The sequence below is a fragment of the Clytia hemisphaerica genome, unplaced genomic scaffold (genome assembly GCF_902728285.1).
Source record: "Clytia hemisphaerica strain Z4C2 unplaced genomic scaffold, Clytia hemisphaerica genome assembly, whole genome shotgun sequence".
Lineage (NCBI taxonomy): Eukaryota > Metazoa > Cnidaria > Hydrozoa > Leptothecata > Clytiidae > Clytia > Clytia hemisphaerica.
Genome location: NW_027103648.1, coordinates 138,765 through 165,378, shown reverse-complemented (window position 1 = coordinate 165,378; position 26,614 = coordinate 138,765). Strand labels below are relative to the sequence as shown.

Here is a 26,614-nt window from a genome sequence, read left to right as displayed (position 1 = left end):
ACACTTGGTATTTAAGAAAAACGCGACAATTCCTTTTGCAAGTGATGAAATTTTTATCCGAAAAATAATAATTGGAAAAGTATTAAAATTGATCTTCCTTAATATCTTATTATGATTATCTGTCTCCTCATCTTTCACCTTTGAGAAATCTAATCTACAAAATGCATCCAAATAAATTATGTACAAAAAAGCCAATAAACTTTATTTCAAAAATATAAATAAATCTACAGTATGAATGGAAATCAAGAAAAGAGTTCGATATGATACGCAAAGGATATGAATTTCACCGCTATGTTAAAAGACATGAAAGGATTGAAAATCCAGGTGACCCCTGTAATTGAAATTTCGGTTAAAATCTAAGATGATACGTTATAAAATATAGACAAAAAAGTAGAAGAAAATTCCAGGTCTAAAATATGAAATTTGGAAAAAAATTGAGATTTATCACCTCAGCATGGAGAAGAATCATTTTCGGGTATTATAGCAGCCCAACTTGATATGATATGGTGACAAACAGTATGTCCAGAGGAAAATGGAAAAGATTTTATAAAATAATTACAATGCATACAAATGCCCTTGTTAAAATTAATTGGCTATTAATTACCAAAACATGTTTTGAACAAACAAAATCATAAAAAAGACAAGGATTTTTCAATCCAGTGTAGTACCGCACGGGAAACACAAATTTGTTCGAGTTCAGGAATTTTTCGAGTTGAAGATCGGTTTATAATTATTAACTGAAGGGACGAGAACGCTTTAATTTTATTATTGGACCTAATTACTATAAGCCCATGACATTTTCTGAAGGATAAGAATTACAGGATAGGATCATTGCTTTACTTGATTTAATTCGAGAAGTAATATCAACTGCCTCTAAAATGACCGTCTTATCAACAAATTAAGAAACGAAACTAAAACAGAACAGTTTCATCAAGTAAAGATAATCTTCCTGATTTTCGCTACCAATATTTTGATTCCGATTCTGACGTTTGAAAATGCCATTTACTCCAATCATTCCAAATTTGGTGTATGATAAGCGAGAGTTTCACTTTGAAAATAAAAATAACAGTCCGATTCGTCATACAATGTAAATGGGTCCTTTACATTTCTCACAACAGTTGAAAGTTACATTATAATTGGTGGACATGAAATGAGAGATTCGATTGTGTGATAAATAGTCCTGACGCATACGAACTAGCTCCTCTGATTTGATTTCTGGGTTTAGTACGATCTAGAAAGAAAAATAAATACAACAATTAGTCCTGTATGATAGTAGTTTGTAGTTTTGTCCTGAAGTCCTGAAGCAAGCACCGCAAAAAAGGCGTTAGGTTTTCTCCGTCCCATTGAAGCTTTAGGGTTGGCGGCCGCCAATAACGCCCCAGACAGATCGTAAATTATGTACAGTCTATTAAGAACATTGCAATTAACATTTGGAAACGATTAGGCAATTATATTTTCGCAGAAAAAGAAAAAAATTCACAGACAGAAGGATAATTTAAATTCAAAATAGAAAAATTAAAGAGTTTTTCCGTGGTGACATACCTCTTGTGCTAGCTGTTCAGCAGGTGTTAATTCACTCGCTTCAATATAAATGTCTTTATGTGGACTTGTTTTCATTTTTTGTTTCACAGTCTCATGAGTGACCATATCCGTGATGTCAATTTTCTTATTAGCAACATTGGCGCCCGATGAGGGTTCATCTTTGTTTTCTTCCATCACGGTAATGAGAGATTCAACCAAGTCTGTGTTCATGAGTGCGACGTCCAACGTTGTTAAAGGCGAGATAGTATCCAGTGATGGGTCTTTACATTCCATTATTTCAGCAAACCGTACCAGACCTCTGTGAAAATATCGTCCAAAAAAGTATCACATATCTTTCTTCAGTAGTTTTAACTCGCCTCTCCCTCTCTTTTAGCTTTATGAACCCCTTTTTTTGAAAATGCTAAAAAACTGCTATAACTACTATAAAAATGCCAAAAAATTTTAAGTAACCCCTTCTTAGAAGCTATTCCATTGGATGAATTAGGGGGTGACCGTTGTTTCTAGCCAATAGAGTGAGTTCAATTTGTTTTGAACGGCACGGAACCGAAAAATGTGAATGGGGTCCTATTCCGAAACTTTCAAATTTTGAACGACAATCGACTTGGTATTGAGCTCATCCAGTTTGGTCTGGATAATGATTTACGTACTTTTTTTCCATTGTTTGTGATGATGAAGAGAAAAGTTTTGCACTTAAAAAATTCGTTAACGAGTAATGGGATATTCCAGAAAAAGATCTTACCCCCTATGTCGAGGTCTTTTTGGGGAAAGGTGACCCCTAGATTTTTTTTCTCAATTTTTTGGACCACCCTGGATTTTCAACTTCATTTTAACTGTACACCCTGGATTCTTACACTCGAAAAACCAGACCATATAGGGGAAGCAGAATATTTCTGGAAAAGCCCAATCAGATGAAATTAGAGGGACTATAACTAGGGTCTAGCAAGGCAAAATCAGTTTAATCTTTTTTTCTACGGACCCGACCGACCTATAAATAAAAAGGTTGAATTTGCAAACCGGTAAATTTTTTAGATCTTGACCTTCCGACCCTACATTTTAAGAAATTTAATCTTATAATACCGACCGACTCATTTTTTCTGAAGGTCTTGCCGTAGAGAAATAAATTAAATTTGTCTCCCCTAATTCATAACTATGCATGTAACTTAACTATGTAAAATATCTGTGTTGCAAGCAAGCAATCAGCTGCTGTAAAAGTGACGTAATGTCAGAAAACATTGAAGGGTCGACATCCTTAATAAGTGTATACTAACCTTCTGGTGGCGTTATTGAGCGCCCTCATTTTGGAGTGTTCATGTAACAGGTTTTGAAGGGCCGAATGGGAGTCCCGATATTTGTAATATAAAACAGACTTCCATCGTGCTAGTTCGTCGCTCATCACTCTGAAATATCAGTGAAACGGGAAAACTCTTATTTAACGTTATACATTATGACCCACGAAAATCTTTGGCTGAGGTCGAAAAATTTCCAAAAAGTGTTCCAAATTTTCATATTCAAGAATGAATAACTTTAACTAAAAAGATTAAGGCAATTATTTTTGAGTTAGACTTTGGTTCCGAAGTCAAAATTGCGTAATAAAATATTCCAATTCCAACAGATTCCAATTCTCTTAAAATTAACATTAATAACTCGAATGGGGAATAAATCAAGAAAGTCCCAGTTGTCATGTGATTGTTCTCTCATTATTATGACATAATATATTTTTTAAACCTTGGGACTCACTTCATCAGATAAAATAATCGGCAGAAAATATACAAAAGAAATATATGAAAAAGATAACAATTGGCTTGTGGACATTTGAGCAAAGTTGGCAACAATTATAATACCACACCCCGCAACAAACGCAATTTAATAAGAGCAAAATGCCTTTACTCAGGATTCTTTTTTCATTAAAGTCACCTTTACCCATATGTAGTATTTCTAGGTTTTTTGCCCTAAAACACCCTTGGTGTAGTTTTTTTAGTTTTTTTTTTTTTTAGTTTTTATTGAATATTTATACAGGATTACGCAAACAGTTACAAGTATCTGATATTACCTTTGGTCCTGTTATAAATCTAAAATAATAAATAAATTATAAGTTAAATAAAAGGCATGCTGGCATAGTTTACGAACGTATTGAATTTGGCTATGAAAAAGCACTTGAAAATTAATTATTTGAATGAGGAGTTAAATTCGCTATGAAAGTAGAAATTACGATGTTAGATCTCGTTTTGATTGAGAGGTGTACGTACTTTCCAATGTTGGAAAGGCATGAGTAAATGATAGTAAGGAAAAACACGAGGCATAACACAGTATGAAAAATAACTGAGGCAAACATAAAATAGAACTAATAGAGAATATATTAAACTAAATATGAAAGGTTATACCCGCAGAAAAACCACGCTGTGATCGATAGATACTTCAAAAGGTTATCTTAAAATTAATGTAAACAAGACTAAGAGTATACATGTATGTGAAGTCTATTAATACAGTATGTCGAGACTGAGAATATTAATACTGAAAAGTGTGACGCAATGTGTAAACTCTGAAAAGGAGAAAGTACCCAAAAACAGTGAAATTATCATATTCAAAATGTTTAAAAAAAAAAAAAAAAAAAAAAAATAAGACGGAAATAAATATTAGATGAAATATCCTAAACGCCTCTCTTTACTATCTCTGGTAAAAGATCATTACGTAGTGTGTTGTGGTGTTGTAAACAAATTGATACAGAATATTAGGGATATAGTTAAATGTAGCAACGAGAGTGAAAACCAAAGCCTCACTAGATCCAAAAATAAATTATCCAGAAAAGAGATAGTGTAGTGGCAAGTTAAAGGCTAAGCAGAGGCACTATACTTAAATAAAATTGAAAGTATGAGACTTTATTTTGTTTTTAAAAATATTAAAGTCATTTACGGTTCTCAATTCCACTGGTAGCGTATTGTACAACCTTCCTCCCATAAAGAAGAATCCACGTCGGGCAACTTCTAAACGAATTTTGGGCAGACGAATAAAAGCATTTTGGTTTCGTGTATTGACACCGTGGTTATTTTTGTTCGAAATGATTAGCCAGCAACACACTTGCTTTTTACCCAGCATACATTTCTTCACAAGGCAACATGCTTGACGCTTCATGATATTCGATGTCGGCTCGATAATATGGCGATCTATTTGCCGTTTGTTAATGATCCTTCTAGCCCTGCGATCGATACTGTCAAGGCGGTCGATGCTAGATCTGTTGAGGTTTAGGTTGGTGGATGACCCGTAAAGGATGATAGTTTGTACCATAGCACGAAATATTTGGTAGGCTGCGAATGAAGTTACGTTCGATCGAATTAAAGTCAGTAGCTTTAAACGTGAAGTTGATATCTTAATTGTTTTTTTCAAAATGTTCGGATAGTCGAAGCTCTGGGTCGATCAAAATTCCCAGATATTTGTAGCTGGTAGCGTTGTTAATGGGTGTTTCACCGTAGAGTAAATTCAGTTTGGGAGAATCGTGCAATTTCTTAGCGGTGGAAAACAACATCCCCTCAGTCTTTCCTTTTTTCAGGTTAACGATAAGTTCGTTCTCGGTCATGAAGCGTTGGACGTTGTTGAGTTCGGCGTTTAGGATGTCGTTGACTTCTTTGGAGCTTTTCGCCGCAGTGTAGATGACTGTGTCGTCTGCAAACATGATCGTTTTGCAATTCTCAAGACAGTCAGGAAAGTCATTGAAAAATATAAGAAATAAAAGTGGGCCAAGAATGCTTCCCTGGGGGACGCCACAGGTGACCGGTTGCGGTTGGGACATGGCTTTATCATACGAAACAAATTGTTGGCGATTGAAAAGGTAGTCTTGAAACCAGTTCAGCTCAGTCGTCCTGATCCCGTAGGCCGGTAGTTTTTTCAGTAGCGAACCGTGGCTGATTGTGTCGAACGCCTTGGATAAATCGAGGAACAGGGCGCCAGCAACATTTCCTTTGTCTACTTGCTTTCGAATATCGTCGATGAAGAGGTTAGCAGCCATTTCCGTGGAGGAGTGCTTTCTATAACCGAATTGGAAATCAGTGAGTAGATTATTCTCTTCCAGGTATTCAGTAAGCTGCATCTGGACAATTTTCTCTGCTATTTTCGAAATGACTGGTAGTATCGAGATTGGACGATAATTTTCGACAGACGATATTTTTCCGGATTTGAATAAGGGTGTCACTTTGGCTTCCTTCCACTCGGTCGGAAATGCTGAGGTGGATAACGAAAGATTGATTATATGTGCGAGTGGTTTGGAGATGGATGGAGCTGCATCTTTCAGCAGGTTAGATGGAAGTTGGTCGATGCCGGTAGCCTTCTTTCGTTTGAGTCCTTGAAGAAGTTTACATATCAGGTCTTCTCCAACCATTGAAAACTTGAAAATCTTATCGGTGCGGTTGGGAAAGGGTCTAGCTTGTCTCCAGACAAAGTCTATTAGTGGCATTGCTTTTTTCTTTAGATTCTGTGCCACTTTGGCGTAATAATTACAAAACATATCGGCTTTGTCTTTTGGGCTAGTAGCGGTTGCGTCACCGTCTTTGAGAACGTCAGTTGGTTTTGATTTTACGTTTGAAGATGGTAAAAGTTTTTTGATGTGACCCCAGAACTTTTTACTATTTTTGAGGTTTTCGGTGAGGATTTCTTTATGGTAATTGTTTTTCGCCTGTTTGATGAGATTGGTGCATCGGTTCTTTTTACGACGATAGATATTTCGATCACCTTCGTCTTTCGTTCGCCTTGCTTTTCGATCAGCTTTGTCACGATCGTTCAGGTGTGCTCGGATTTCTTGGGTGAGCCATGGACATGGGCGACCTTTGATGCGTTTTGTTATTTCAGGGGCATGGCGATTGAAGGAGTTAGTCACGATTTGTTTGAAGTATTTCCAAGCAGCATTTGGTTCGGACTGTTGATATACAAGATTCCAATCGACTTGGCGAAGTTCGTTGTTCATAGCATCAGGATTGTACCGCGAAAAGTTTCGGCATTTGATGGTTTTGGGTTCATATCTTTGATGGTTACGTTTCCGAACAACTCCAATCATATCATGATCACTTAGTGATAAGGGAATTACGGTTTCGTGGGAGATTTTCGACTTGTCGTTTGTCAGGGGGCGAGATCGATTAATGTTGAAGATGTGTCAGTTATACGGGTAGGTTTTGTTATAATTTGGTCAAAACCTTGCAGGTTTAAGAAATGTTTTTCATCTCTGTGGTCGTTTCGGACGAGATAATTGATGTTAAAGTCCCCCATTAAGATGACCTCTCGGTATTCGTTCATGTTAGCTGTGTTAAATTGTTCTGAAAAAGTTCATCGAAGTCGGGAGGGAAATAGTCAGACGTATCGGGTGGACGATAGATACAGCCGAGGAGAAACGGACTTGTGTTAGTTTCGAGGACTTCGACCCATATACACTCTAAACGCTCGTGTTCAAGGTCCTTTCGTCGTTTGTATTTGTATTTGATCCGGTCAGATATGTAGAGAGCTACACCTCCGTGGGTGCCTGTCAGCCGATTCTTTTTGATCAATTCGTAGTTCTCGATTGAGCAAATGTCGGTTTCTTCGAGCGACTTTTCGAGATGAGTTTCTGAAAGTCCGAGGATGTCAATCTTAGGAAAGTCGGATAGCAATTCCTCTAGATGTGAATGTTTACTCGACAAACCTCGGATGTTTTGATGGAGCATCTTGATCCCCTTCTTTTGTAGCATTCGGTCTAGTTCAGGAACAACACGCTTGACATGGTCTGGACCTGGGTTTGATTCGATATCTCCAGCCAGAAGGATTAAAATGGTCAAGAATTTAGATTTGTTCTTGAAGTGTCTTTTAAGGTTACGATTGTTCCTTTGTAAACTAACAAGTGTGATCTGCTTCCGGTTAATTCTTGTTTGGTTTGCGTTCACAACAGTTTCTGCTTGTGTGGACGATTCATGAAACTTCAAAACAAACAGCAAGATGAGCAGGTGAAATTTGACGTTTAATCGTCCCATTTTTCGAAAACTTCTTGGTTTCCACGCGAAAAAATATATCAGCGTGTGCAGAATCCGTTATTCGTCAGAATCATGTGAAATTTAACTATAAAACACTGTTTATGACGAATTCCTTTGCAAAAAACTCTTGAAAACGAAGAGTTTTTTCTGAACGTCAAAAAAAGCGTCCGTTGACGTTGAAGTCGTTGCAGTGTTATGTAAAAGATTATTTGAAAAAAGGTTTTCATTTAAATTTAGAAACAAAACACTTTTTTTACCTGCTAGCAAGGAATTTACTTCTCCATATATCAGCTTGTATCATGGCTTGTTCGACTTCTTCTCTGTCTTCATCGAGAACATTCCTTAAGTGACTCAACTCAAGGTCGACTTGTACTTTGTCTTCAATCAAACGCTCGTATCTAAATAAACAAGCTAGATGCTGAATGGACCTACCTGATGATGAAAGTTAGATAGCAATGCGAGGAGAAAAATGAAAAAAATCAGTTGGAAAATATAGCATTTAGCGAAAATGCATAACGCAATAAATTCATCATTGATTGTTGATGAGGGGGGGGAGAGTAGACTAGCAAGCGTCTGTCTTTCCTTGGACACAGGAACGCGGGAATAGTGCTTATAATAAAGAGTTCTTATAAAAAATAGAAATTGCCGCAGGAGAGTGGTTTGGAAAGATTCAGTGAACATATAGAAAAATAGATCCTATTGCAAGTTTAATCTGCAGCAAAATAAAACGACGTGGTTTACTAGTCTAGGGGAAGGGTTGTAGGGAAAAAATAAATAGAAAGTTCTGGTCGCAAAAATCAGTTTTATTGACAATTGCATCATGTTTGATGTTGAGCATTGTTATCAATATGTTTTTGTGTGAAAAAACAAAGAAATAAGGAAAAAGTCAATTGAAAATCTGCAAAAACCGCGATTACCGGCATATTTCCGGCATTTTCAGCCAGAAAAGAATTTTTCTCAAAAAAACAAACTCGGTCATGTTTTAAGTATTGCGAATACGCATCTTTCTGCAATAAATCAGAAAAAACTAAGGATGAAAATTCGAGAAAATGTCAAAAAACCGGTTTTTCCGGCATTTTCGGCCGGAAAAATGTTTATCGAAAATCGGGCTTTGTCACATTTTAGGTATTGCCATCTTGCATCAGTGCAAAATTTCATAAAAAAATATAAAGTACAGCTCGAGAAATTCAAGAAATACTGTCTTTCCAGCGAAAATAGGTTGTTCCGGCGGTTTTTGAATAGTTCCGGCTTCAAAAATCAATTTTTTGAAAATTGAAACATGCTTGATGGTGGGCATTGCTATTAATAATGTTTTTGAATGAAAAAACAACCAATTATAAGAAAAAAATCCAATGAAAATCCAGAAAAACGTTGATTTCCGGCATATTTCTGGCCGGAAAAAAATGTTTTTCAAAAATCAGGCTTCGTCATATTTTAGGCATTGCTATTTTGCATCATTGTGCAAAAAAAAAGAAAAAAAAAATGAGTCAACATTGAAAAAAGCTATATTTTCGTATTTGGTTAAAGGGAATTTCCCCAAAATACGAAAATCCGTTTTTTAAGGCGAATAAGAATTTTCCGGGAAAAACCACTTCAGCCATTCTTTAGAGAATTTTGCCCTCCATCTTTGTACAAAAAATCAGAAAAAAGTAATGACAGGATGTTGCACAAAGTCCAAAAAACCCTATTTTTAGGTAGTTTTTGGCCCAAATTTGCCCAAATATATTTGTTTTCGAAAATCGGGCTCCGTCACATTTTGGGCATTGCTGTTTTACATCATTGTGCCAAAAATCAAAAAAAACTAATGAGCCAATCCTGAGAAAAGCTGGTAACAGACGGACGGACGGACGGACGGACGAACGAACGAACGGACATGGGTTAATTTATAGGACCTCCACCGGGGTACCCGGAGGTAGGTCCAAAAATGTATTGAGAATAAACTTGTTTAAGAAAAGGATATGCGGGATAAAAGCTATGAATCTTAGTTAAAAGTGATCTAATTTTTATGAAAACTTATCTACATTGTCTGGTAGCTTGAAAGGCTAAAGAGAGGTTGAATACTAAACCAAAGCCATAGATCCCTTCTAATAATAATAATTTTTGATTAAACAAGTCCGGTCCTCAGACGGTTTAAATGAATCTTTAAATGATTGTCAGTCAAATTAAAAAATCAAAGATAAATTTTAAGTCTTACTTTTGTTGTAAATCTTCACCAATGGAGGCAACTAATAATCTCTTTACTTCATTGTTAACCTAACAAGAAAAAAATTGTCACAATTTTAAAGAATTGTTATCAAAATCTAATTACAGAACGTAACGTACACACTCAAAGACAATACATGCCATCAATGTCATTTAATATCCATAGACAAATAATACATCTTTCTCGAGAAATAGATAAAACGACTATTTTGAACAGCTCTTTAAGAGAGTTTGACAAATTTTTACAATTTTTATACATTGTATAATATGGGGTTTTCAAGAAATTTGCTTGGGAAGCAGAATAACCGGTCCTACTCGCAATCTGTCGCATAGAAAAATGAACTGTCAGTACTTCAGCAAGTACTACTTCTGACATCACGCCACTTTCAAAGGATAGCTGATTGGATAGCAGGTGGTATATGGCAGAGAAGAAAAGTCAAATACTTTTGTGTATTCATTGCGGTCAAATTATATCATGGAACACTCGATTTTTTATTGGAACGTCCAAAATTTTAGTTAGCCTTCAAATGTTCTTATTTTCAGCATTTTGTGAGTATTTTCGTGTAACTTCCTAAGAAATTGGGTGTTTTAGAGTCTGCAAAGTCTTAAAAACTAGTTCTTTATATTTTGGCCATTGAACATTTTTTTAACAAACCTGCGTTTGTATACCGAGCTGTTGTGATAACTTCATTTTCTGTTCAGTCAGTTGGTCATTGTGTTGTTGATATAAACTTAACTGTGTCTTCAACGTTTCATTAGTAATACTCAACTCAGCAAAGGAGTTTTGAAGCGTTTCATCGTGGCTGGTTGGTACTGAGAGTGTCTGGTCAGGCGTGGTGAATATATTACTGTAAATGGAAGAATCAGATCCAGACGTTGTTAAGTTTTGTTGAGAATCATTGAAGTTGATTTTCTTAACAATTGCTGGTGTAGGGTTTAGAATTTTGGATTTGTTGACGTTTTTGTATGAAGTTGAGACAGTTTTGATGTGTTGTGCTAAGGTGTGATCTTCCATCCCATCTCCAGGGCATCTTTCCTTTCCTAAAAGAAAGAAATTTAAATAAGAAGACAAAAGGGAAGAACAAAATTAGAGTTTATGAGTTTGCCAAACAAATGCCTTGTCAAATTCTTTTCATCTCTGCAGGACCCATTCCCAACCTCAAAAGATATCTTTTTGTTGATGGGTTTTTGGTTGTAGGACATTTGGTTGCAAAATAGGATCAGCCCCTCCTAACTGGGTGGGCAGACAGACGGGATTATACTCTATCTAAGAGAAGTTCTCTTCATTAGGAGATATCTTTACCTTAGTTAAAGGGACATAACAGTACTTGTGAAATTTGTAAACAAACTGTATGCAGCGGATACAAAATCAAAACAAATGTCACATGTCAAAATAAAAAAATCAAACCAAATATGGCTAATTTTGATTGTTCAATTGTTTTACAAGTTTGTTTTGGACACGTGATTTTAATTGTTCTCTTTAATGACACGTGGCTCGCGCAATGTTTACATTTTACTACTTTAATGCCCCTTTAAAGGAGATTTTTTTACTCTGTTGATTTTTGGCCTCCCAAACTTTATAGAGCGACTCAGTACCGTGAGTGGTCCTAAATCTAGGGGAGGGACTATGACATAATTTTTTTATGGACCATATACAAAAGTTGCTAAATATCCTAAAAACAGGTAAGAAAGTGAAATTTTTGATGGGGGACCCTTTTTAAGGGTCCCCCGGACCCCCGGGCCCATAGCGCAAACCCGCCTACAAAATAGGCTTGTAGCAACTTTTTCAAAACATAATCGACGATCGAACCAGTCGAACCAAATCGAACACAATCGACCGATTGAAATTCGATTGTCGAACGTGATCGAATCTCAATCGAATATTACCGCAATTTTCAGATTTGATTGCGTTCGATTGTGTTCGATTGCGTTCGATTAGGATCCGACCCTTAGAGAGACTAATCTTTGTTAAAAAGCTGACCCTTCTCGTTGATTCGATTCTTTTGAGCTATATATGAGAGTTAAGGAATAATGGGAAGTGGTGCGCGTCACACAAAATATATTTGGGACATGCCTTGTTTCACCACGTGCGTTTGCGTAGGGTAAAATGGCGAAATGCGAAAATCGAATTTGGCAAATTTTCTTTGAAAAATGACCCTACAAGATTTGAAGATATCTTTTTATTCCATGAAGAGATTACTTTCAAATAAAAAATGTATTGACAATGAATGGGTAAGCTTTCTATAAATCCAAACATAAATTGCATAGCTTTTACCAAAAAATAGCACTTTAGGATCAGAAACAGTCAAAAACCAGCTTTTTCCAATTTTCTTTGAGCTACAGGAATTAATTCCTTGTTTGTTTTGATCTGAAATTGTCAGTAGGGATGGCCAACATTGTTCCCTTGCTCATATCAGGGGGGGCCGAGACGGGGGTAAGAAAATTAAAGTTTCTAAGTAAAATCTTAATTATCACCCAAAAAAGTGCCTTTTTTTTGTCCATATCTTTTAAATAGATTGTCCCAGCCTTATCCCTATTTCAGTAAAGCTTCCTATACCTTTTGTCCTTCAGAAAAACCAAACATATTGGCCTTAATTGCTTGCTTTCAGTTCCTGTAGCCAGTAGTGTGACCCCCTGTATTTCTATTTTAATTCGCGCGGGTTTTTTAATAGAGATGTCACATGACTCAAATCCCGCAGTCTTATTAGACTAGAGAAAGCGAAAGTGAAATCGCGCGATCTGATTGGATAAAAAAGACCGCGGGGCTGGAACCGAATGGAATTCTCTAGAATTCTTATTCTAAAACAAAATGGCGGCAAGAAAAGCACGTCTGTTGCTTTGTTGCTATCTCATTTACTTTAATTAGAAGAGGCTTCTTCAATGTTTGGGGAAGGTAAGTCTGTAAAAGTCATTTGTTTTTCGGTGGAAAAAAGTGTTTAAAAAAGCATTTTTTGTGCTCAAGGTTTATCTTTCTTCGCAAATTTTTGTCTTCAATCTTAAATAGATGAACGAGTATTTGACTGATGGTAGCGACTCCAGAAGTCATGCAACTTTCGCTGACGTCAAACCAAATGTTTCATTCTTCCGTGAACTTTGAACCCTTCGAACCTTTTTCTATGTATACATGCTAAAGCGTTCTGGTTTTTACTAAATGAAAGCCTGTGATCTTAGCTTTCCAGCGGCATATAACACTGTGGACACGGGCTAGACGGCAAATTGGTAAAATGCCGAACGTTTTGCAACATTTTGCAAATTGTTTGCCGACGGGAGAAAAAAAAAATGCAACTATCGATGAAGAAATGTGTCTGGAAACGGAGGAAAATGTATTTGGAGGCTGAAACTTTGTATGTTTATCAGAAAAAGGGCGAGGAATTCAAAAATCACATTCGCCAATTTTAGTTCTTTCATTTTCATGTAGTTTTTTTCACTTTTTTGCTTCTTTTGCATGGGAATGTCCCAAAAAAAAGTTTTTATTTCTGCCGAAATGGATTTTCTTTTTATTTGGGGTTTCTCCTTTCAGAAAAACTTATTCTTTACTCATAAGTTTTTGTTCGACTCCATTTCAAGAGGCCCCTTGAAAATGGGTCCTACCACCTTTTTTGACTCATTTCAACCTTTTCCAAGCTACTTTTCTTCAAAAACAAAAATAAAACAATGCAATGTCTTCTTTTTTCAAAAAAATATATATCTTTCGTTATTTTGATAAATATACTAAATATCTTACAAATATTTTTATATAATAATATTCTAACACCATCAAAGAATTCTCCCTCCAAATTTCAGGTCTCTAGCTACACTAGAAAAAAGAGATATGCAAAATTGAAGAAGCATGACTGGAAAATTTCTTTTTTTTCTTTTTTGACACATTTTTCGAATTTTTCCAAGCTATTTTCCTAACCTTTTTTTTGACATTTAGTCAAATTTTTGACACTAAAATTTGAATATCTTTACAACCACTTATCCTCTGAGACCTATGACCCCTCATTTTCTTCCTTTTTTAAAGCTTTACAAGATAGGATAGGTTTTGAAAAAAAATTGAAATTTGAAAAATTTTCTGGAGTTGCTACTGATGGTTATGATTTTTTCACAGAACATAGTAAAACTATTCAGGAACTTAGACCTTTTTGCAGAATTTCAAAAAATCTGTTACAGTAGTTCTGGAGATATATTGAAAAGTATAGACCCGTTTCATGTGACGTCACATGTTTACATCTGCTCCTTACGACCCGCAAAACGGCCCGACTTACAGAGGCAAAAAAGACAACAACATTAGCTGGAGGCACGCAGTTTATGTCAATTTTCTCAGGATCTAGAAGGAATTTTGAATAGAAATTTTAGTATGTTATCTAAGAACTGTATAGGATTCTTATACTATAAAATATCATGAAATTCTGATGAAGAGATTTTGAAAAATAAAATCAAAACTGCCTTTTTCCAGTGAGCGCTTCGTGTTTTCTGCCTCTGAAAAACCGTAACTATTTTGGCACATGCGCATACAAACGCGAAAAATCAAAACATTGAAACGGGTCTATAGACATGGGTAGTTCGTGTTCGTGTTTCGCGTTCCCAAACCAAACGCACGTGTCACCCGAACAATCGAATGCAGTCGAACGACAATCGAACCAGTCAAACAACAATCGAACCAATCGAATATTACCCATAATTTTGACGTTCGATTGAGATTTGATAGACCTTTTCGCCTTTCCATCCGCCATATTGAATTGTATGCAAAAATTATGGTGGCCAAATTGCCGTGGTGAAATTCCCTTAGAAAGTATGCAAAACATGTGCAAAAAGAAAGTATTAATATAAAACTTACATGCATAATTGGCATTATATTAAAGTGTAATCTTGTAGAAGAAAGATTAGATTTGCTTCTTTTGAAAACTAGAAATAATCAAATTCGCTCATCTCTTAGAACAAGCACTTCAAAAAACCATAACAATAGACATAAACTCAAGCTGAAAAATCATCCGCGAAGGTACAAAAATATCCTTATTCGGCTGACGGTAAATTATTCTCCTGGGAATAGAACCGTCAGACGATCAAATCAAAACATTGTTCTGAACCCTCTGAATGTGTGACGTCATAATCATGCTTTCAGTTTGCGTGTTTTGAAAGTTTGATGTGTGTACTCCGTCTTGGTGGAATTTTTTAATGACAGGAAAACACAATATGCAATGTCTTTAAGAACAAATTTCTAAAAGGCTTTTGTTGTTCTGTAAATATTTCTTTTTGGATTAAGAAATTCCATCTTTTATTGTTCTAATGATTATAATATTTCTCTATAAGATGCTTTGATTGTATTTTTAATCTTTGTGTAAAATTGCATATGTTTTGCATATTTTCCAACTAATTAAATCCAACCACGGCTTTTTTGTTCCTCTATTTTTGCATACAATTCAAGATGGCGGATGGAAAGGCGAAAAGGTCTATTGCGTTCGACAATCGAATTTCAATCTGTCGATTGCGTTCGATTTGGTTCGACTGGTTCGATCGTCGATTCTGTTCGATTGAGAGAGATCGTCTGGACTTGTGGATTTTAAAACCTACATAAACAAAAACGAAAGTTGTTGCGAAGGAGTAAACGCAAGACAAAAGGTTTGGTTGTGTTGATCAGGTATGTTTTTATTCTATCCGAACTAAATATTATAAAAGACCAAGGAGGCCCTGACTGGATTTAGGACCATTCACGGTGTAATTTTGCTAGCAACTTTTGCAAATTGAGGTGGAGTCTGGATCCTAACCTAACCTTTTTTTTGACATTTTTAGTCAAATTTTTGACACTAAAATTTGAATATCTTTACAACCACTTATCCTCTGGAGGCCTATGACCCCTCATTTTCTTTCCTTTTCAAAGCTCTACAAGATAGGATAGATTTTGAAAAACAAATTAAAATTTGAAAAATCTTCTGGAGTTGCTAACATCTGCCCCCAGCAAAACATCCCCCAAAATACAACCCCTATACATACCTCTCACTAATAAACTGCTTCCACCTCTGACCATAGTGACTGTTTCAGGTTCCATTCTGCTTTGAGAAAAATCATACACGAAATTCCAAAAACACAGAGCTGAGATTTTTCGATATCTTTTACTATATCACAGCTCACTCTACCATTTTTGTATTTTGGCAAAAAAAAAAAATAGAGCATTTATACATTCGACTCGAGAGAAATCGCTCTTCTGCGCGGTGGGCTGTCTCTACCTGCTCTACCACCCGCGGGGGGGGGGGGGGGTACTTAGGCAATGGAGGGTACGGTATTTGCCGCCCTTAAGGGTACCTTTTTTGGACTTCCAAAGTCCCGCTAAGGGTCGTAGAAATAGGAAAATTTCAACTTTTTACCCCCTGAAAGATCGAAATTTGGTCAAAATTGGTCAAATTTGTATAGGGTCGTAAAATTCCCAAAATTTTCCTTTGTTTTCTCCTGTTTAGTCCCGGTAAGGGTCCAAAGTTCGAAAGTCGGGCGGCACTCCCCCGTCAGCTTGCAACCCTAGTAACCCCTCCCCCCCCAGGTCTACCACGAACTGCCCATGTAATACAGCGCCACCTATGTCGCAAATTTATTTGATACTACCGCCCCCTAGGCTGCTTGCATCCACTAACGGATTCTTGCTCCTTATATACACTACCTGGGGTTTTGTAGAGGTCTGCGATCATCAGACTACCCCCCTTGCTGCCCTGTATGTACGCAGAGAAACAAGAAACGACGGCGTCATGCAAAAAATATCAATAGACGAGCAGACGACGCACACTTTGATGCTATTGGATGATGTTGGAAAATTTGTGGCCAAATAATACTAAAAAAAGGCTTAACCCAAAGGATTCAAAAGACTATCGTAGGGCGGGGACGCAAACTTGCTCATTCCCGCCCGTTAAAGATATTTCCTATCACTTATTGCCACTTTAAAACGGAAAAAGACCGCGAAAGACCGAAAGTATCATGGAGGACATTGACGTAGGTTCCTTTTTCAAAATATTGTTCGATTGTGCTGCATTGGATGGAGTTTCCAAAACTCGACTGGCCATTTCCCGATCGTTAACTTATTTCTTTATCATTTAAATTTACACAATTTAATTAATAAATAATATTTTTCGAGGACGTATGTATACACCTTTTCGACCGTAGCCACCAATTGCCTCGCAGGCATTTTTTTCCCGCTTTATCCCTAAAACTGTCCCCAGTCCTTTTTTGCACCTATAGACAATAGAAAAATGCGTCAACTCAAAATTGGATTTGATTGGGATGGGACGGTTTTAGTGGGATAAAGCGGACAAAAAAATGCCCACGCGACTACGATCGAAAAGGTGTATACGTATATATTCTTAGTTTTTTGATGATAGCTCATTATTTTACCAAACAGATTCTCAAGCATGGTCAATCTTTCTCCGAAATTCCAGAAAATTCAACTTTGCTAACCACGGTTAATGGGAAAGTTATGGATGATCAGTTGACGTAATTACCTTTAGCCCAATATTTAGCTTAACACTGAAGGGTTTTTTATAATACTTATTCTCCGGCTTTTCGTCGTATTTGTCGGATAGCAAATGACACTACTGAAAAATATTGTAGAACAGATGGGATATTTCAATATACTGTTTATCGTACAGCTAAAATAATCTCACTTCAAAATATTATATTATTTTTCCTATCCCCAAATAATTTTCTGACTTGGAAACAATGGGATAATATAAATCTCCAGTCAGTCATGAAGAATATGAGAATAGATCAATCCCAAATCGATTTTCAGTCCGTTATTTTTACCCCCGCTATGGCTTAGAAACATCTTACCGGGTCTGCGAGAAGGGGTGTCAAATTGTGGCATATCGACTTGTTACTTAAGGCCACACATTAAGGTTTTTTCATCCCAAATTTTTCAAAGCACCTGATTATCCGTTTAACCAGGACACTTATTTTTAACCCTTCTCTCCGCGTTTGCCTCCACTGGTAACACCAATTTAATTCCCCCATTTAATTGTTGGGTACGCATTCATTCATAAACATAAAGAATCATAGGATAAAAAATTGGGACCTAAATTTATTTTGATTGTAAAATCATCTTTTTTTCTTTCGACCAATAATCGAATCTTTTAAATCTTTCTTATACATTTTCCATTCACGATGAGTTTGGAAGTTTTTGAAAGCGTTTCTGAGTGTGGGATATTTCTTGATTTCAATGGCTTGTATCTTTTCTAACGATTGATCACGACCGTGTCTCAATATATGGATGGTGGGCACTGCCAATACTTCAACCTATGCATAAAGGAAGATGATAAATATTTGATGTAATCAAGTGATTTTATATGCTTGGTTTTGTTCTTTTCTTACACATTCATCCGCTGAACAAAATAAAGAAAACGTTTGTCCGAGGTCCTTAACCTCCTTAACATTTCGTCAGCGTTAGGAATGCATTAAAAGCACGCTTTGAGAGACAAGTGAGATACTCTATGGGCGTATTTACTCCTGTAGCCTATTTCGCTTTGGTAACAAAACTAAATCTATAAACTTTCCAAGCAAAAAGCAATCTAGAACATGAGCTTTTAGTGCTTTAAGGGCTCTGGCCATAGTGAATTTTTCATAATTGCCGTGTTTAAAATGTGTTTTCTGACTGATGTAACCAACAAAACTATGGCATGTTATACATTTTCTGTTAAAAAAACTATTCCTGAATCTGAAAATTCAAAAATTGCAATGAAAAAATTTGATGAAGAAGAAAATGAAGACTTTTGCGAGGAAGAATATTTCAACTTTGAAGAGCTTAGTTTCGGCGAAGAAAAAACATTTTGAAAAATTTTTCGTAGTAGATGGTGTATCTTTTACCAAACAATAAAAATTTTTGCGGAAAATTTTTGTAAATGCTTCTTTGTCTCGAAATCTTCAAAATAGTGGTTTTCATCAATTTTTCATCTGGATTTTGCTTAAAAAAACAGTCATAACTTTTGACACATCTTTTTAGAAAAGTTTTCCGCAAAATTTAAAATAGAAATTTTGAAGCAAAAAGGTTAATTACCCATTAAAACTTAGCGCTTTTTATAAAAGAAGGTGATGCAACATATTATTAACGTCTTTTTAAAGTTCATAACGTCATTTCTGCAATTAAATTTTTAATTACTCTGAAGGGATTTGATTAAAAAGCAATTTATAAAGGCAATTCTTTGTTAAAAGTGTTAAAGAACCTAAAACATAACTTTTATGTTCAAATACTAAAATCAATTTTCCGACTATGGTCAGAGCCCTTAAGTCTGATTAACAGACCTCTATAGATTTACTTCCTATGAGAAACGTAGCGTAGCGTAGCGTTCGCTTGAAGCGAATTATGTCTACTCGATACCTTCTTCTCTTGATTTTGATGTATTTTGTAAAATCTTCCGAGAAATCATCTCTTGGAACTTTTGTCTTACCTATAGATTGGTTAGCACTAAGAAACTAGAAACTTAGGTCAAGTAAAGAAACGTACCTTGTGTTGACTGATGACACTGGTTTGTGGCAACTGCTCACCAATACCGAAACAATCACCTTGTTTTAATCTCCTGATTACTAAGAAGATACTCTCCTTTCGTTGATACCTGTTAACAATCAAACAAAATACTAAATGGGCGTTTGATTTCATTGGCTTTCTCGTTCCAACGAATCTCGTTTCCAGTTCCTTAGTTCGCATTTTTATACTTCTGTGATGGCGCTCACGAAAGGACTGTCAGTAAAGCAAAAGAGTGAGTTGCTCTGACTACAAGTAGATTTTTTTTTTCATCCCCTGTTTAATCTTGATAATAGTAAAATTTTGTAAGTTTTTAGAATTAGTAGTTCCTTATTTATCTCTAAATTTTCCATTAGGGAATTGCTAACTACTATACTACACTACTATATGACACTGTAATCGTAAGTTGTGGTTCGATAATTTGCCGAAAGTAAATGCGTTATATATATCGAGTGTATGAATTATTCGCTTATATCACGTCTAACTTAAATGTTCATCAAATGAAATGCCCCATCCTTTTGTATTGGTAGAGCAGGCCCGTAGGAAGCATTTTCATTTTGAGGGGGCAAAGTGAGAAATATAAACCGAGGGCCAGCCATGGTTTGGCCCGAGGGAAAAAAATTTGCAATTTAAGGTGTCTAGACTGCTGGAAAACGTATCTAATTAAAGGATTGTGCTCAAAATGAAGCCATTAATACAAGGTTTTTTTAAAGCTACCAACTTTTGGAAAAATTTTTGGTGGGGCAAATGCCCCTGTGCCCCCCCCGGTTGCTACAGGCCTGGATGAGAACAGTAGTGAAATGAGGGCTAAATTAGATTTTATTGAAATACACTAGAAATAAAGCAAGATCTGCAATGATAATAATTGGTAGGGCCTTCCCACCACTGGAACCATAACGTATTCTTAACCTAAAAGTCATACCTAGTGATAGGCGCTGTCTTGACTTGCTCAGGTGTGATCATTCGAATATATTCTTTACCGTATGGTAATGATTCTTTGATGACGTTTATTTTACTGACCACCAAACAGGTGCCAAACATGACGACGTAAACTGTTCCCTTATGTGTGGATAGATCCTTAACAATTACCTGAAAGTTGTGGTGAAGGTTGCAAATAAATAGAACATTATAATGTTTTGTTTTTCAGGATTAAAAGAAAGGCTGGTCTCGACACACCGGTCTTTTTTTTCTGTTAAGCAAGAAAGACTGACATGATGGCATTATTCCTTTGTGCTTTTTCCGGTCCTTGAAAATGACATGACAATAAGAAGCGATAATATGAACAAAAAAATAGAGAACTTTAGAATATTATTTTGTTGGAGAATAAACTGTCTATGCTTAAAACTTTTTCCCTCTACACTGCTTTCAGTCAAACAAAATCTGGTAACTTTGAAACTAATTAAACTGACCTTGTTATTTTGGTATTCTTTAATTGAAGATGCGGCTCCAGCTCCTCTGATCTCTTTGAAAGTCCATTCTTTGAACAAAATACAATCCTTCATAAAGAGTGTTTTACGTTCCCATTCCTTTTGAAATGATCGCATCAATACCTAAATTAAAGAAATATTAGAATTAAAAGCTGGGTTGGCTATCCTGAATAACCTAGGAGAAAAAAGAGATTAAATCAATAAGTACCCCCAAACCAAATGGTCAAAATTTTGTCTCTGTTGGGAAAATACATCTTAAAATTTCAGCTCCACTGGGAATTTACTTTGATTTCAATATAGAAATGAAGATCATGGTCAAAAATAGTGTGACATTTGAAAATTGACAATTTTTCAATTTTTTTACACTTCAGGTGATAAATGTGGCTGACATTTGTTTTGACAGCTGAAAATTTACACACTTCAAGTTCAAAGCTTAACCTAGGCTTGTAGTAGTTTGAAAAGTTCTGTTAGGTGATGGTTTGTGGCTTACAACCATTTACAGTTGACTACTTGGAAATGTCAACCACGTGTTTTCACGTCGAGTTTTAACCACGATCCATCACCCATTAATAAAAATTTTAATTCTCTATCGTTTCATTGAGATTTTCGCTGTTTTTTTTACACATACCTGGTAAGCCACAATTGTTCTCTAAAAATTGTGACTGACGTAAGCCACATGACAATGTAAGCCACAAAGAATCACCTGATTTAGAGTGAAATTTAGGGATATCTAGAAGAGATATTGTAACCGTTTTTTCTGCACTTTGAAATTCGATCTTTTCCCCTTTTGAGGAATATATAAACTTAGTGTCAGCCACATTATATCACCTAAAAACCTTTGGTTAAAGATATCATATACAAAATGTCACAAAAACAGGGGGTATTTTTGACCATGTTCTGAAGGAATGAAGGAATGAACGAATGAATGAATTGGATGAATGTGTTTGTGTTGAGGGCGTTACTCTCCTTTTAGAAGGAACAATGGAAAAATAATTTTTTTTATCCCCATTGGAATTTTGACAGAAATTTTTAACCTCACTGTGGGCTGTGATATATGGGTGTATAAGTGAAGGTATGACATTTAATAAGGGACATTTTTTCATTGGAGACGATTTTAAAGGGGTTGAGTAGTCGGTTGTGCATTGTTATATCGATGCTATTAACATTAGATGGATGTTATTTTGATGTTTTGTACTGCAGTATGATGAGCTAGCTTTTCACCTCTCTAAAGTCACCTTTGTCGATTCTGAGGAATTCTGATGTTCCAATGCAAATAACAGTAGCAGCACGATTCATACCACTCATTAAGGCCATCTCACCGAACGATCCACCCGCCATTATCTCGTTCACGATCTAGAAGAAAATTCAGGTGTCAAAGTTAGTGATATAAGTTAAGTGGGCAGCGGCCAGTCATGATAGTAGACTGGAGTCTACTACTGACTAAACTTTGCTTTTTAAAAACCTTTCATAGTCCGGTAAAGTGACTTTCTTGCGTAATCCAGTCTTAGAACTAATGTTATAGTAAACTATCTCTGTGTTTAAAACCCCAATTTCATAATCTTTTTTCTTAAAAGAACTAGCCGCCGGTACAACCCAAAACGATAGGTATTTAGTTACTTAGCGCTAGCGTTATCTCCAACTACCGAAACGAAAATTATGCAAAATAGTTTTTCAAAAAGATGAATTTTTGGGAAAATTTTATCATCATTTTGCGAAAAACTTATCTCTCATTATATAGCCTAGCAAGCAGGAGGACTAAAGTAGGGCGTGGTAAGGAAAGCTGAAAGACATACAATACAGTTTTATACAAATAAAGATTATCACGTGACAGTTATCACATCTATGTTACTGAAAATCATTTATTATAAACGATGCCAGTCTACATAATCTGTTGATATCGATCGGTGAGAATCTTACCTCGATAATAGCGAGTTTATGTATTTACACTTTTGAGGACGGCGGAGTGACAACGGAAAAACCGGCAGCTCTAACCCGTAAAATTGAGGACGGTAAAAGTGCTGATTTACCGTTGTCCTCAGCTGGTTAGGATCTAGTCAAATTCGAACTTTACCGACTCCGTCGCAGAAAAACACACATACATAAACTCGGAAATAACGAGTGATTTGGAAAAACCCATATTTCTGATCTGCAAAATCGATGACGATAAAAGTGTTGATTTACCATCGTCCTCGGTCAGTCAAGATAGACAAAGTAGAAGCTTAACGTCTCCGTAAAAAACATAGATATACTTAAACTCGCTAATGAATCAAACTGACCTGTTTATAAACATTTCCATTTGCTTTATCTGTTGTGGCCACTTGAACGGCAACCGAACCTTTGACCACGAAGTATAAAGAGATTCCAGGATGACCTGTAGAGATGGAATAACATGATCAGGGGCGTATATACTCTGAGGATGGTGTGAGGGTTGATGGTAGAATGAGGGTATTCACGTATCAAATAGGTCATAATCGTTTCGGAAAATCGTAATTTGTTTGTTTTTGTTGATTATAGTAAATGATCGTTTTTGGCTTCTTGTAATTGAAATAAGGTTTTTAAAGTGAGGTTTTTCAGCGAAATCGTTTTGCAAGAGTTGAGCAGTATTTTGTGTAGTAAGAGCAATTTTGTTAATCCTTTTCAAAATTCCTCTTGTTTTGAAATCTCTCATTTTTAAGTTTTTTTAGTATTACAATATTATAAATATTATAAATTCTGCTAGTTTCAATGTTGCCTTATATGGTTATAAAATCAGAAGACAGATTTTTAAGGAATTATGAAAGGATTTGTCTTTTTCCTTTCTCTGAGAAAATCCACAGATTCTGTACAGCCCGAAGGGCTAGTTGTCGTGCTTTAAGCTTTTCCAAGAAAAAAAAAAGTGAATAACGCAAAAAAAATTGCTGCTACTGTTTTCGAAAACCCGCAAAGCTTCTTATTGGTCAAGCACTGAAATTCCATTGTAATATCACGTCGGCACACTTTTCAGCCAAAGCACGACATCTAGCCCTTCGGGCTTTATAAATCTATGGTAAAATGTTCAATGAGTTATCTTCTTTCTTTTCGAACCTTTCCCAAGTAAAGGCTATTTTTCCGCATGTTTTCTACATTTTATGCTAATTACAAATAGAAATAAAAATGAATTCAAATTTTCGTCAAAATAACATTGACCCAAACACATCGACCAAACCAAAAGACACTCGGAAACTAGAGACGTCAGATTGTTGTATATGTGAGCACTTCAATGCAATGACTTGTAAAATTTCATGGGGCCCCAAGTCAAAACTTATACCCACAAAAGTCTGCCAGCTTAGCTTAAAAAGTGAAGAGATACCCCAATATATAATTTTTGGCAGAAGGCTATATTTTTCCAATTGGAAATTTCAATCTCAGTTAATTTTGGGGAATCAGGACCAACCTTGCCCCGAAGATAGTTCCATAGATTTAAAATTTGAAGATTTTTGCGTTTGGTAGTGAGTACCTCAAAGCACGTGGTCGGTCACTCATTCCCCATAATTCATTGCGACCGTCATTTTTCTTATAGTTACCTTGCTGGATAATGATTCTACCATCTTCGAAACATTCGAAATTTAACGATTTCGCTAATTCCCTCTTAATGATAGGTGAAAATTTCTTGAATAATGTTAATCCGTCGAGAGCTTTGTAAATAAATTTGATATCCTTTTCTGATCTTTTCCATGGTGCATGACATAATAAAAGTTTTGCTTCTTTTGATAAGATTTGCTCAGCATTCGTATTACATCTGAAGGCTGAAAGAAAAAAATATTAAAACGAATTCAGGCAAGCCGCCCTAATCACGGTTTCCAAAGTAATTATAAACATTAAAACTTGACGTCTTTAAACAGTAAAGTCGGTTAATTAAGTTGGTTAAAATGTATTTATTTTTTGCGATGTTTTGCGAGCTGTGTTTAATTTTAATATATTAATCACATATTGGAGGCCCCAAGTGGACCTTCGATTCACGCAATCACGCAATCTCTTTTGGATATTCATGCAATTTTTATTCACACAAAGTTCTCTAATTCCCGTATTTACTTTTTAAAGTGAAAAAGCCCTTTTACGCATTCACGCAAACCACATTATTATACGTATAAGGATATTTGTATAAGAGAAATTTCTTGCCTGCTCAAAATACCGAGGAAAATCAAATTGACAATGATTTGGCTAAAGAAAAGTAGGTTACATTCGCTGGAAATATCTTTGCAAGATTAATGTTTCACTTTTTTGCATTAGATTCTCAAACCAATTTCGTACCCAGAGCTACTTCAACTACTTTTTGATTTTACTAATGGACGCGATACAATCGTAGTCATTAAAAAAGCAAGCAAAGGGGCTGGGTTCGAGTTTGTCTTCAAACCTCAAATAGTCGATAGCGCAATACGTACCACCCGGGTTGAAGGTTAAAATATCAGCGTTATCTGGATCCTCCTGCAGATGTAGTCGATTCATTTGGTATTCATCAGCCACTTTGTTTTGAAAACTGGTCCATCGGTTTTGTACAATGATCGCTTTAACCAATCGCCGAAAGCGATCCAAAGGGCCAGTGTATGCTGGTGGTGAAGGAGATCTGTAAGGAAAATTTAAAGGTATGTTTCAAAGGTATATAGTAATCATCCAAAAAAGTAGGGTTTATAATGTCTAAAATCGAAAATCGACCCTTAAAGGGGATTTTCTTCAAGTATTTGTCCAAATTTTTTTTTGAAATTTTGTCCCGTTCATAAAATACTTTCGTAAATTTCAAAACATTTTTAGAGGTTGAGCTGGTTTTTCTAACCCTTAGATAGATTTCAAGATACGAAAAGGTTACCTTTACAACTTGTAGATAGCCGCTATTAATTTTACGGTATAAAGACCTTACCTGCTTTCATTTTCTTTGGCAACTTTTTCAAGAATTTCTGCCATATCTTTTGATTCACCATTTTCATCGAATTCATCTGTGGGATCAAACGATGACAAACAGTTAAACGGTAATTCAAATCCTTTATTCCCATCGACGTCTGGTAGAGACGTACTGAGCGAGTGGAATCGTTGCCGAGGTTTTACTTTTCGGCTCATGATTGTTTATAGGTGGAAGGCGATAGTTTATCTTTATGTTTGCTTAGTTATTATTGTTCTGATTTTATTCAGCATTTTGTACAGCTTACTCTCCTATTTGGCTGTCTTTAAGATTTTAAATATGACTTTGTTTTAACATGGCATGTTTTAAATGATTTCGTGAATTTTATCTGACGTCAAATAACTTTATTGTAGGATAGTCAAATATTTGAGATTTTTGTGTTTAAATCGCAGTATATGATTTACTTCATCTTGATCCAATCAGTTGTTGCTTGTCTGAGAGGCGAACGTGCGAGTCGCACATTTACCCCAGACCAAGTAGCACTGAAAGATCAAAAGCTGAACGAAGTCTTGTCGTCTTTCCGTGAGTGAGGTTGTGAGGTGTGATATTTACAAAATATTTTCATTTTTATTTATTTATTTAAAGACAATTAACTTTTGTAACACAAAAGACCCGTGCCGGGACTGGCTCCGGTAATAGTAAAAAAAAAAAAAAAAAATTCTAAAAAAAAGTATATGATTTACTAAACATGATTTACATGATATTTCGGTTGTGATAAAATGGGCTTGTGTTAAGTTAGAACTGGCTTAAAAAGCACCGAGATGGTATAAATAACCTAATACAGCTCCATATATTTTCTTGTTGATCGTTTTTTTAAGGGATTAGAATCATTAGTAGTCAAAAAATTCTGTAATGTGAATAAAACGTTCCTGTCCAACCCCACCGATTTTGTAGCGCAACAATATTTTCATTACGCAAAATAATGAATTTGCTTAAGACCGGTCTCGAATTACGCGCGACATGAGCGAAAACTTTTTGACGTTTTTGTAAGGTCATTGGTCGGTTGAAAAATGAAGCGATTCCATTGGTCGAAATTGACGTAACGGATGAAAAAAGTAAAACTTCCTTCAAC

General features: G+C 35.8%; 2 protein-coding genes across 2 annotated transcripts; both read right to left on the bottom strand.

Moving 5' to 3' along the window:
• Window positions 1-102: 102 nt before the first annotated feature.
• Window positions 103-15,847, bottom strand: LOC136802975 (golgin-45-like). Its single transcript, XM_067059705.1, has 7 exons — window positions 15,702-15,847; window positions 10,384-10,769; window positions 9,721-9,779; window positions 7,784-7,924; window positions 2,811-2,939; window positions 1,543-1,840; window positions 103-1,231 (listed from the first exon to the last, which is right to left on the bottom strand). Exons 1-7 carry the CDS (start codon window positions 15,754-15,756, stop codon window positions 1,079-1,081), a joined length of 1,221 nt encoding a protein of 406 aa, XP_066915806.1. The 5' UTR covers window positions 15,757-15,847; the 3' UTR covers window positions 103-1,078.
• Window positions 15,848-17,783: 1,936 nt separating this feature from the next.
• LOC136803064 (cAMP-dependent protein kinase type I-alpha regulatory subunit-like) lies at window positions 17,784-25,851 on the bottom strand. The gene is made up of 9 exons (XM_067059816.1): window positions 25,504-25,851; window positions 25,031-25,212; window positions 24,173-24,394; window positions 22,907-23,001; window positions 21,852-21,983; window positions 20,613-20,753; window positions 20,126-20,292; window positions 19,186-19,294; window positions 17,784-17,981 (listed from the first exon to the last, which is right to left on the bottom strand). The coding sequence occupies exons 1-9, from the start codon at window positions 25,698-25,700 to the stop codon at window positions 17,784-17,786; spliced, it is 1,443 nt and encodes a 480-aa protein (XP_066915917.1). The 5' UTR covers window positions 25,701-25,851.
• Window positions 25,852-26,614: the final 763 nt, after the last annotated feature.